Source organism: Piliocolobus tephrosceles, chromosome 5 (assembly GCF_002776525.5).
Source record: "Piliocolobus tephrosceles isolate RC106 chromosome 5, ASM277652v3, whole genome shotgun sequence".
NCBI lineage: Eukaryota > Metazoa > Chordata > Mammalia > Primates > Cercopithecidae > Piliocolobus > Piliocolobus tephrosceles.
In genome coordinates, this window is record NC_045438.1 from 62313131 (window position 1) to 62325297 (window position 12167).

The following is a 12167-nucleotide window of genomic DNA, read 5'->3' on the forward strand; positions in this document are numbered from 1 at the left end:
ACACCACACCCAGTGCTTTACAGGTATCTTCTTTCTCTCAGCAACTTGCTATACTAGATGAAAAAATTGAGGATTAGAGCTACTAGGCGATTGCTCAAAGACCCACAGCTACTAGTAAGTGATAGAGAGCAAAGCTCCTGCTTTTAACCATATTTGCTTCCCTTTGGGTCTACAAATAAGAGCAGTTTCTATATTTTCCATGACATATTAGCTTTTTAGTACTTTCAGATACGTATTTACTGTTTACATGCTCCTTGAGGTCATTAACCTTTTTCTAGAGGTTAAATGTTATGTCTGGTTTGCTATCATCAATTTGTAAAGCCTTCCTTGTACATCCAAAGTTGAAGTAATCTGAATGTCAAGATTAATAGCTCAGATACCATCTTGTTACATCAAAATTGTGTTAACTCTGAAAAGGACATACACAGCTGCCTTAAATTGAAAATATCAGGGTGTTGGTGTTGAGAACACCATCACTGTCACCACCAACAACCACAGCCATCATCAACAGCAGCTACCGTTGACAGCATCATTTATGTGCCAGGAACCATGACTGCATGTTTTACATGCAGAGTCTCTTAAGTGCCACAATAAGCCAATAGAGTATGGATTATTATCCTCATTTTACAGCTAAGGAAAGTTAAGCTCAGGGAGGTTGTGAAAGAAGATCTGGATTTCAGATCTTCTCAAAGAACTTTAAGTTCATCCTTTTCTTAAGTAGGTGGACCTCTAGAAGCCATGTTAAAAATAAATTTTAAAAATGAAGATCGGTGTCTGATCTATAATTGGCACCTCTGCAGCAATTTGGGATTATTCTTTGACTTGGGAAGATTCACGTGAGATCCCACTCCCACACACAACAGCAAGCTATTGTGTTAGATATTCAACCTGCGCCAACACAAAATTCCTCTTACCTATTATTTTGTCATTCTCTAATCTTTACTTCATGATGGCATCAATCAAAAATATCTGTCAAATGGGGACTTAACCTTTCTTTGCAATGTAAAACCTTCCATAGAAGTCCCAGCACGTCAGGGTTGGTGATAGCTTACAAGTCATTTTGGCTGACTAGTTTTCCTTCTCCCATTAGAAGGCTTGGATTTCTTCTCTAAATTGTTTATGGGGTGGGAGAATGGGACAGTTTGTAACAAAAGTATACACATAATGAGATCAAATCATTTGTGGTAAACTGTTAGGAAATGCAGAAAGTTGTCCACATTCATGTTTGACTATACAGAGAACAAAACCCGTGCTGTGATCAGTCAACACCTGACTGAACACCAAATGTCAAAGTATGTAATGCAGCTGCATGCCACAGGAAGTCAATTGGAATAACAATTTCAACGATTGATTTTGATATAATTTTTTTTTTTTTTTTTTTTTTTTGTGACGGAGTTTCGCTCTTGTTGCCCAGGCTGGAGTGCAATGGCCAATCTTGGCTCACTGCAACCTCCACCTCCCAGGTTCAAGTGATTCTCTTGCCTCAGCCTCCCGAATAGCTGGGATTAGAGGCACGTGCCACCACACCCGGCTAATTTTGTATTTTTAGTGGATATGGGGTTTCTCCATGTTGGTCAGGCTGGTCTTGAATTCCCGACCTCAGGTGATCCCCCGGCCTCAGCATCCCAAAGTGCTTGGATTACAGGCGTGAGCCACTGTGCCCAGCCTTGATATAATTTTATACTTACAGAAAAGCAGCACGAGTAGCTCAAAGAACTCCTGTTTACTTTTTACCTAGATTTACAAATTATTAATATTTTGCTCCATTTGATTTATCATTCATTTTATCCTGAGCCATTGGAGAGCACTTTGTTGACATCTTGTCCCTTTATCCATAAATATTTCAGCATTTATTTCCTATAAACAAGGGCTTTTAGAATAATGAAATTTCTAATCAAAATTAACATAGTTAATCTACGTTAGATTATCTATGTAGTTCTGATCAAAGTTAACATAGAAGCCACCAGAATAAATGTTAAAATGTTAACTATAAGGAAACAATACTTTGCTTTCATGGATAAAGATAATAAAAATACTTTGCCTTCATTCCTCACAAGAGAGGAAGTTTTTGGCCTGTTTTGCTTATTGGGATGTTCCCAGACCTTGCCATGGTGCCTGGCACATGGCAGGTGCTCAGCAGATACCTGTGAATTTCTGAATGTGATGGTGTGATAGTATATTGACCACATGTGTAAACAAAGTATTTCTAAAATAAAGAAAGGCAACAACAGCAAATTATCTAGTTATTACTTTATTAGCTATAATTTGGAATTTGCAAGTGACAGAAAAGGGGAAAGGCTTCAGACGCAAAGGACATTTGACAAGTTACCCTTTGAAGATGAGACAAGACAGGTTCTAAGCTAACGAGATGTGGCCCCCATGTGGGCCCGTGCTCTTTTCACAGGTAGCGGTTCCTGATGTACTCTCGGTACATGGAGGAGTCCTCTTTTCCTAGGGGCTGCATGATACCTTGGCTGGCCTGGATGTGGGCTTGGAAGATCTCTGTAGATTTTCTGTCCACTTTTGGGGGCTGAACTTCATAGATGTTATCTTGCGAGAAAGCTGAGATGGGTGTTCTATAAAAGATGAATAAAGAGAGGGCTGCATTAAAGAAAACAAGGAAGGACCACAGGGAGCGGTCTCAGAAGCACTTGAGAGTCGCTGGCATTGAATAAGCAGGCTTACTTTTGATAAGCCGCTGGGATGACCTCCCCAGTCCTTGCCGGCTGGTTTTCTTCTCTGTCTGGAGGACAGAGCTAGACCAACACCTCTGGGAGCCTCATCTGATTGCACAGGCAGGGCACACCCCTCTCCTCTGTTCCCACATCCCTGTGCACACCCACATCTGCGTACCCATCTGTCTCCCTCACACGACTGGGAGCAACTTTAGCTAAGGCTGTATGGACTTTTTGCTCTTTTTCCTTGGCACATGATAGGAACTCACTGGTTTTTACGGGAAGATTTAGTAGAAATCCGTGAAGCAAGGGATAATCAGAATGCCTACCTCACACAGTTGTAAAGAGGAGTAAATGAGTTTATATGCATATTTATATGTATAAAGTGTTCACTCAGCATAGTACCTGGGAGCTCAGTAAATGTGAACTATTGTTAACAATTACAGGTACAGAATTTCTTACCGCAATTCTGAAATCCTAAAAGCTGAAACAACCAGAAGTGACTTTGCTGGCAAAATGTAACCCAACTGAAACTCATTTTGTGGCACATCCTAATGAGCTGACAATAATCACCCCCACTTCCTGTGAATATTAATGTGTCTAATTATTGGACATGGCCTCCAATCATGCTGGGGATATTATTATAAGGTGTATGTACCACCCTGCTATGCTGACTGCCAATTCGGAATTCTGCAACTCATCTGGCCTCTGGCTTTTGGAAGACGGCCTGTGGGTCTGTAACAGGCCGCCGCTTCCTTCCTTTCTGGGGTAATTTGAAAAGCACCCAATAATCTCTCTATTCAAAAATATCCCTCCATTCCCACCCCACTCAGGCTGCCATAGGCTTAAAATTGCCATCCACCCCTTGGGGAAGGCACTGTCTCCAGAAAGGCCTTGTCAAAATGCAGCTCCGTGTCTGACATCCTTAGCAGGAAGTAAGCCTTCAAGGGATGAGTCAACCAAAAAGTCAGGTGTGATGCAGAGTGTGTATGTGTATGGAGTGTGCAAGCACACGTGCATGCCCAGGAAGGTCATGAAAAGGGGACGATGGTAAGCTAACAAGGCATTGTGAGGGGCTTGGGGGCACAAGGACAACATACTCTGCCACTTGGCTCAGGGCTGGCCCTGTGAGAATGGGGGTGGTTGGCCATAACAGGGCACCTAAGATAACACAGGGAAAGAAAATCTGGAGAATCTATTCTGCTGAGCTGAGATCTCAGCCTTGCTAGGGTGCATCCTATCAGAGGAATCAGAAAGGCACCCTGGATGCCAAATTGTTTGGTCAGCTGGGACCCCTGTGGAGATTCCCTGCAGTCAGACACAGAACTGGACCTCAGACCCAGCTGGGTCTGTATTTGAAATATCAACATTTCACTGGACACTAGATAGTATAGTGACATACAAAGGAAGACGGAAGTTGTACAGTAAAACCCTCCAAAAGGGCTCTATCTTCATAGGATGTGCTACAATTAAATGTGGGTCTTTTTTATGCTCCCAGCAAACAGTCAAGATAGTTTACTGTACTTTGCCTTTATCTAGAACAATGACACATCCTGAGATGTCTGGAAACTACATTAAATTGCATTAAAATAACACAGAACTAGGGGTGACCAGGGGAGCAGGCTGCCCTGTCTGCACATGAGGCCCTTCAAAGGATCAGCAATAAGGAATCTCAGCTCCTTAGAGTAGGCTGGGTCTTTAAAGACTTCGACAGGGAGAGAGTCGATGACATTTTGGTTATAGAGAGAGCATGAGGATAGCAAAACTCTTACTGTACGTGTTTCTCAAACACTGATCTGTCTTCAGCCTGTCAGAGAGCCATGTCAATGGCCGACCAACAAGAAAGATACTGCAGTCTGGAAAAGGTTGAGGATTTTATCGCCAAGCCAACATCGACAGCACAAAGAAATTATTTATAGATCAAAGTATACAATGACATTAATATATATTAAGGAAATTTATGTATTTGTTATGTCTAAGGCTGCTAATCTATATCTTTTGTAGACTCATTTGTCATCAGAGTCACTAGATTAAAAAACAGTGTATGAATGTGTGTAGATGAGATATGGTGTGTATATATATATACACACACACTATATATATAGTTATGCTTTACACCCACTTATATATGTATACATATTCTTTAAAAACAATGCAGAAGAAAGGGATATATATATATATATATTTTTCAACCATCCCCACCAAGTACTGTGCTTTAAGTGAAGCCATGTGAACTTTTATAATGGTTATTCAATTGTGCAGATATTGGAACAAAAATATAGTTAATGAGCATATGGGGTTTGGAGCTGATAAATCTAGATAACATATTGTAACACCTATTATTTCCTAGGTAGAGCTGGAACATCTTGTCCTTAAAGTGTGACTGTTTTTGTTTTATACTGTTATATAGAAAAGATCAATGAAATACACGATAGAGACTTAGAGGCTGCTACAAGGTTGGTAAAGTTTTCTGTTGAAATGCCATTAATGTATACATTAATTAAATATAAAAACTAACAATATTTACCCAATATTTATCATAGAAAAACCACTGTGCTTCACATTTATCAGTGCTTTTCACCTTTTTATTGCAAAATAAAACCGATACAGAAAATCACACAAAACAACAACATAATTATTATAAAGTGAACATCACCCAGGTCAACAAACAGAAATTCTGACAACCAACCCAAAGCCCCTTCCAGGTGCCCCAACGCAATCACAATCCCCTACCCTGACTCATAAGTAACCGTCTCCTGACTTCTATAGGAATCATTTGTTTGCACTTTTAAAAAAAGACACTGTCGTTCAAATGTGCATCCCTAGATTCTATCGTCTTGCTCATTTCAAAAGTGTGATATGCCTTTTAATCTACAGATGCTCTCGTCTTTTCTTTTTCTTTCTTTCTTTTTTAAGAGACAGGGTCTTGCTGTATCTCCTGGGCGGGAGTGCAATGGACTGATCATGGCTCACTGCAACCTCGAACTCCCGGGCTCAGGTAATCCTCCTGGCCTTGCCCTTCCAAAGTGCTGGGACAGGCTTGAGCCACCGAACCCGGCCTCTCACCTTTCTTTTTCTTACAATGTATCTGTTGAAGAATCTGGGTTGTAGAGTTTCCCTCAGTTTGAATTTAGCCGCTTGCATAGTCAAGACGCAGTTCCTCTGTCCTTTAGATGTGCTATGGGTCAGCAGGTGGATCCAGAGGCTGGTGAGATGCTGTTTTGATTGCTTTGGGAACACTATGGGTGGTGGTGTACTGCTGCATCAGGAGGGCCACAGTGTCTGCTTGCTTATCTTTTTTATGTTAACAGCCATTGAGGCCAATGCCTAGATCCAGTAATTCAATGGGGCTTGTCAAATTATCACTTGACACTTCGTCTTCAATCCTTTTTAATGTCTTTCTTCATTTCTTTTTAAAGTTTTGTATTTTAGTTCATTTTGAAATAGTATGTTTCCGTTTTAACCTCTTTTATTATCTTGTCTTTCTGGCATGGTTTTGTTGTGTGTAGGAATGTTATTTTGCTGTTCTTTATAATTCTATGATGAGATTGGCCCTTGATACTTTTCTGTTGCTTATTGTGCAAAATTAGTTTTGCAGAGCCTTAAGAAGATGTTGCTCAGGAAAGATTCACTTAACTTCACAGAACTCTCTTTGGTTGTTTCAGTGAAGTGTTGAAAACTACCGCAGCTTGCTCTCTGAGGTTTCCTCTCTGCTCACCTTACTCAGTGTTGTCCGGGCTTTCTCCTTCCTTCATCTCCACTGTCCTGCTCAATTTTAATGCCACTGTCAGCAGTTTCTCCTGCTGTGTCCAGGAAGGGAGCTTTGGCCATTTGGGTTCAAGAGTGTATGTGGCCTAGACGGCCTCAGCCCCTTTCAGAGCTCAGCAAAAACCACTTGCACTCCCCTGGTACTGAATTGGGTGAACCCCTTCTGTTTCAGCTGCAGTGATTTCTGGGAACTACCTGTGAGTTATTTTGGGGTTCTCCTATTCTCAGGCCTGTCAGATGCCCCACTATTCCCTCCTGCTTCTTCCCCTTGCACACACACTGCTATCACGCAGGTCTTATGGCTGTGGGTGGTTGACCTCCACAGCCTCTTTAGATTTGGGGGTGTGTGGGGATACTGAATCACATACTTTTGAGGTAAGTGTTGTCGGTGGGTACCTGGTTTTGCTAAGCAGTTGTTCTGTTTTTTGTGTGAGGATTCAGAGAGATTTTAAAATGCTGCTGCTGCAGCCTTCTTCCAGAACCGACCAGGCTCTATTTTTAAAAGTGTATTTTTCACCCATCCCTCAAACTGAGCCCTACATTTGCTATACTGTCAGCTGCAGGGCTCCATTTTCCTTGTTCTAGAGATGGGCACGGCCACGCCACCCCTGTTAACCCAGGGCTGCTCTTAGAGAAGCTCCTTCCCAGCTCAACTCCCATATCTACTCTCGCAGGACCTGTTCCCTTCAGAGACAGTGCATACTGCAGATGTTCAGATGGACCAGCTATCTGAGTGATGGGAGACTTTGGGGGTGCGGGTGAGGTGGTAGCCCTCTTAATCTTGTGGTTCATCTGCATGTGGCTAATCAGGTATTGCCTATATAACAGTAGAGGTACAGGAAGAGTTAGAGAAATGTTTTAAATGACTACTTATCAGATATACTTTTATTGTAGCTAATGGAAGATGGTACACCATCTATTCTAATGTGAGCTGCGGTCTCAGAAACATTTGACAGTCGCTAGATTGAATAAGCAGGTTTACTATTAACAAGCTGCTGGAATGACCTCCCCAGTCCACTCAGGGCTGTTTTTTTTCCCTCTGCCTGGAGGACAGAGTTGGACTAGTACCTGCCTGGGAGCCTTGCATGATGGATAGGCAGGGCATGCCCCTCTCCTCTGTTCCCACAGCCCTGTGCACACCTGTGTCGGTGTACCCATCTGTCTCCCTCATGTGATTGGGAGCAACTTTTGCTGAGGCTGTACAGACTTTTTGCTCTTTTTTCTTGGCATATGGTAGGGACTCAATGACTTTTTAAGGAAGATTTAGTAGAAATCAATAAAGTAGGGGATACTAAGAATTCCTACCTCACACAGCTGTTGAGTGGAGTAAATGAGTTTACATGTATAGCATAGTGCCTGAGTGCTCAGTAAAGGTGAACTATTGTTAATTACATGGCCATGGTGGGTCATGCCTGTAATCCCAGCACTTTGAGAGGCTGAGGCAGGTGGATCACTTGAGGTCAGGAGTTCGAGACCAGCCTGGCCAATATGGTGAAACCCGTCTCTACTAAAATTACACAAAATAGCAGCTCGTGGTGACAGGCACCTGTAATCCCAGCTACTTCAGAGGCTGAGGCAGGAGAATTGCGTGAACCCAGGAGGCGGAGGCTGCAGTGAGCCGAGATCAGGCCATTGCATTCCAGTCTGGACAACAGAGTGAGACCCTGCCTCAAAACAAAAACAAAAACAAAAAACAATTACAGATACATAATTCCTATCTGCAATTCTGAAATCCCACAAGCTATAATAACCAAAAGTTACTTTGCTGGCAAAATGTGACCCAACTGAAACTGATTCGGGCCTTGGGCTTCATGGATAAAGAAGCCCTGGGTGGCTACCCAAGGACCTCATTCCACCATCTGAGCAGGGCGCCTTTATCATTGTTGCCTAGTGGGATGAGGTCACTACTAAGGACAAATAGCAGTTGTATGTTTCCCATACTCCTCCTTTCTGAGTGAGAGTTTTAATTTTCCTTTGCCACCACCGTATATTGGGAGGAGAGAGGCAGTCTTTATTTACAGGTCACTAGGTGGTAAGAAGCAGTATCTGGACCTGATGAAGAGAGCTGCACATACCCAGAGATCCAAGACTTTGAATGGGATGCAGAAATTTACAAGGGACGGAGTGGGTCCTAGTTATAGCAAGAAGAGTATGCATGGGTAACCGGGAAGCTAGAGGGCAGATGGTGACACATGACATAGATGAGGTTCCTCATCATCCACTGCATTCACCGTCTAGTGTGCAGCAGCGGAAAAGCAAAAACGAATATCCCAGGATCCCTTGCAATTCAGGTTCAAAATGCAATTTAGGTTCTACCTACGACTTGTACTCAAGTGCTTTGATTTGGAACTGGGTCATATGGAAAGCAGCAAGATGCAGGGTATGTGTTTTGCAGATTAGTGGCATAGGTGATGTGCTCTTGAGTTGGGCACTGTGGTACTGGCTTTTTGAATACAGTAGTTCCCCCTTATCCTTCAGGGATAGGTTCCAAGACCCCCAATGGATGCTGGAAACTGCAGACAGCACCAACCCTCATATATCCTGTTTTCCTACACATACATACCTATGACATGGTAATTTATAAATTAGGCACAGTAAGAGTTTAACAGCATACCTAACAATATAATAGAACACGCATGACAATATTCTGTAATAAAAGTTATGTGAGGCCAGGTGCAGTGGCTCATGCCTGTAATCCCAGCACTTTGGGAGGCCAGGTGTGGTGGCTCATGCCTATAATCCCAGCACTTTGGGAGACCAAGGCAGGCAGATCACCTGAGGTTGGGAGTTCGAGACCAGCGTGACCAACATGGAGAAATCCCATCTCTATTAAAATACAAAATTAGCCAGGCATGGTGGTGCATGCCTGTAATCCCAGCTACTTGGGAGACTGAGGCAGGAGAACTGCTTGAACCCAGGAGGCGGAGGTTGTGGTGAGCCAAGATAGTGCCATTGCACTCCAGCCTGGGCAACAACAGCGAAACTCTAACAAAAAAAAAAAAAAGAAGAAAAGAAAAAAAAACTTACGTGAATAGGGTCTCCATCACTCAAAATGTCTTATTGTTCTGTACCTCAGGTAACTGAAACTGCAGGAAGAGAAACTGTGGATAAATGGGGACTACTGTATAGCTGAGGTGGCTGGTTTTGGAGCCAGCAGCTGCTGTGATAGCTTCCTGATGAAGGCAGACACAGCAGCTCCTCTGATGGTTTGCCATATGGTTTTGGAAGTCATTTGTGGAAGTTTGGTCTAGACTCTACTTCTTCAGCTCTCCAGTGATCCTGAAAGCTACCTAAAATCCTATAATAAATCACTTTCTGTTTAATTTACCTAGAGCAGATTATGCTTTCTGCAACTGAACCCTGGCTAGCACAGTCAGCTAACTGGTAAAGAAATTTAGCACCAGCCCTCTTATTTTAACTAGGAGGAAGCTCCCATGCCCCCAAGAGACCCCTGTTCCTAGATGGTTCTGGCAGAGAATGAACTCTTTCAGCAGCTGAGCACATGTATGTTTGCTCCTCAAGGAGAGAGAAAGGACAGTCTACCACAGGCACATATATGAGTGGCAATGGTGGTACTTTTTATGTTTTAGCCTTTGCCGTTGATATTTCGTGTTGGTCCAGGTATAGTAGAACTATACTCTCTCTCTCTCTCTTTTTTTTTTTTTTACACACTCTCTGAGAGCTGTAAAATAAAAAGGCCATTTGTATTTTTAAAATAACTTTTGGTTTTAGAGAAATAAAGCATGATGATTTTCTGACCCGAAATAGGTACAATGCTTCCAATTCAGAATGCAATTTATAAACAGTACAATTTCCCTCCCATTTGCAGGACATACTGTCTACCTTAGTATAAAAAGAAGTGCAGTTTTTCTCTGTTTCAGCTGCGTTTATTATCACAAACACTGGGGAAGTATCCACCAATATATGGCTGCATTGTTTGTAGGCTCTAACTCAAACATTTCGGCTGTTGTTTAATGAGAGAGGGCTTGGCTCTGAGCCACAGGCAACATGGACTGGTTCTCCTGCACAGTACTGGGTCTGCTCTGAAAGGGCTTTTCTGCCAACAAAGGACAGGTGGCACATCAAGCACACAACAGCTGTTCTCAAAGGGCAAAGAATGTAACTGCTCTTCCCAGAGCCATCCTTTCTCCCTGCCTGGATGCAGGGCTAGATGCTTCCTCTGCACAACTGGTCATCCATCAGATGTTTATACAGTGACCTTTTGGAGGGATCAGTCCCTTCTGTCCTCACATTTCCTAGAACAGAAGCAGCGGTGGCCACTCCTGCTGTCACTCCTGGAAACTCAGACCAATGAATTGCAGTAATGGTGTGTGTCTTATCTCCCACATGGAGGTGATGACGCCCTACTTAGGTTCTTCATGTCCGTTCTGATAGTCCCATCTTTTCCTGGTTATTGATAAAGAGCTACCATTGACTTTGTCATGTCACATCATTATATTTCTTGTGACTGCCATCTTTTTTCTAATAAACTTTTAATTTTAGACCCACATTAGATTTACAGAATTACTGTGTAGAAGACAGAGAGTTCATATGTATTCCATGTTGTTTAATGAGAGAGGGCTTGGCTCTGAGCCACAGGCAACAAGGACTGGGTATCCCACACAGCACTGGGTCTGTGCAGGATACAATTTCCTGTCTTATTAACACCTTCTTCCATTAGTATGGTACATTTGCTATACTTAATGATCTGATAGTGATACATGATTATTACCTACAGTCCATACTTGGTTTTTACCTAATGTCCTTTTACTGTCCCAGGATCCCATTTGGGACACTTTACATTTAGTCATCATGTCTCCTTAGGCTCCTCTGGGCAGTGACAGTCTCAGGCTTTACTTGTTTTTGACGACCTTGACGGTTTTGAGGGATGCTTAACCTGTATCTTTTCAGAGTTTTCCTAAGAATCACAGAAAACTGTCTTTTGGAAGAAGGTATCAGTAGGATCATGAGCCTCCAAAACAAGACCTAAGTGTCCTGAGGTTGCAGACGGATGAAGCCAGGGGTGCTCTGCCCAGTGGATGTCCCACTGGCTACCAAGGACATTCCTGTGAAGGATCCAGCAGAGCAGCTCCCTAGCCTGGCTGTTACATTCAAATGGAGAATTGTACAACGTACAGATTTCCAGGCTTTGGCCCAAGTGTGCTGGATTAGAATCTCTAGCAATGGGGCCTTGGATTCTATATTTTTTTATTCTTTAAAAAATAATAATGCTAATTATTTTTAATACTGGCAATTATAAAGAAAACATGGCCTATAATCTGTTAGTATTAGTAATATAAATAAAGGCATAAATGTGGAAAATTTAAACAGTAGTCAAAAGTCCAAAATGAAAACTGAGTGTCCCCCATAATCTAAACATGCTCTAGGAACACTCTGGTTGCTCCCTGTTTTTATTTTTATTTTTTTTTGTTTGTTTGTTTGCTTTGGAATTTGCATTTAAACAAGCTTCCTAAAATATGTCAGTGTAACTGGAAAACTGGAACCCACTACTACAGAAAAAATGAAAAATTCAGCTGTTGGGGAGCACGATGTCCCTTTCAGTGTCGACTGCCCTTATGTGATCATAAAGCCATGCTCTTCCCTTCTCCACTGCACAGGCCAGTAGTAGAGCCCTTAGATGGGCAGACATCTGCATGGAGAGCAGCCTGTGACAGCCTGGGGGATGCTGGCACCAAGCAGCATGAGGAGGACACTCTCATTAAG

General features: G+C 42.5%; 1 protein-coding gene across 2 annotated transcripts in view; it reads right to left on the reverse strand.

The window, feature by feature from the left end:
* Positions 1-2230: 2230 nt before the first annotated feature.
* FIG4 (FIG4 phosphoinositide 5-phosphatase) overlaps positions 2231-12167 on the reverse strand; it is a 127541-nt gene continuing 117604 nt past the window's right edge. For both annotated transcript variants that reach the window (XM_023206015.3, XM_023206016.2), the window contains exon 23: positions 2231-2576. In XM_023206015.3, coding sequence (XP_023061783.1) covers positions 2399-2576 — 178 coding nt within the window. In that variant the 3' untranslated portion in view covers positions 2231-2398. The remainder of the gene's footprint in view (positions 2577-12167) is intronic.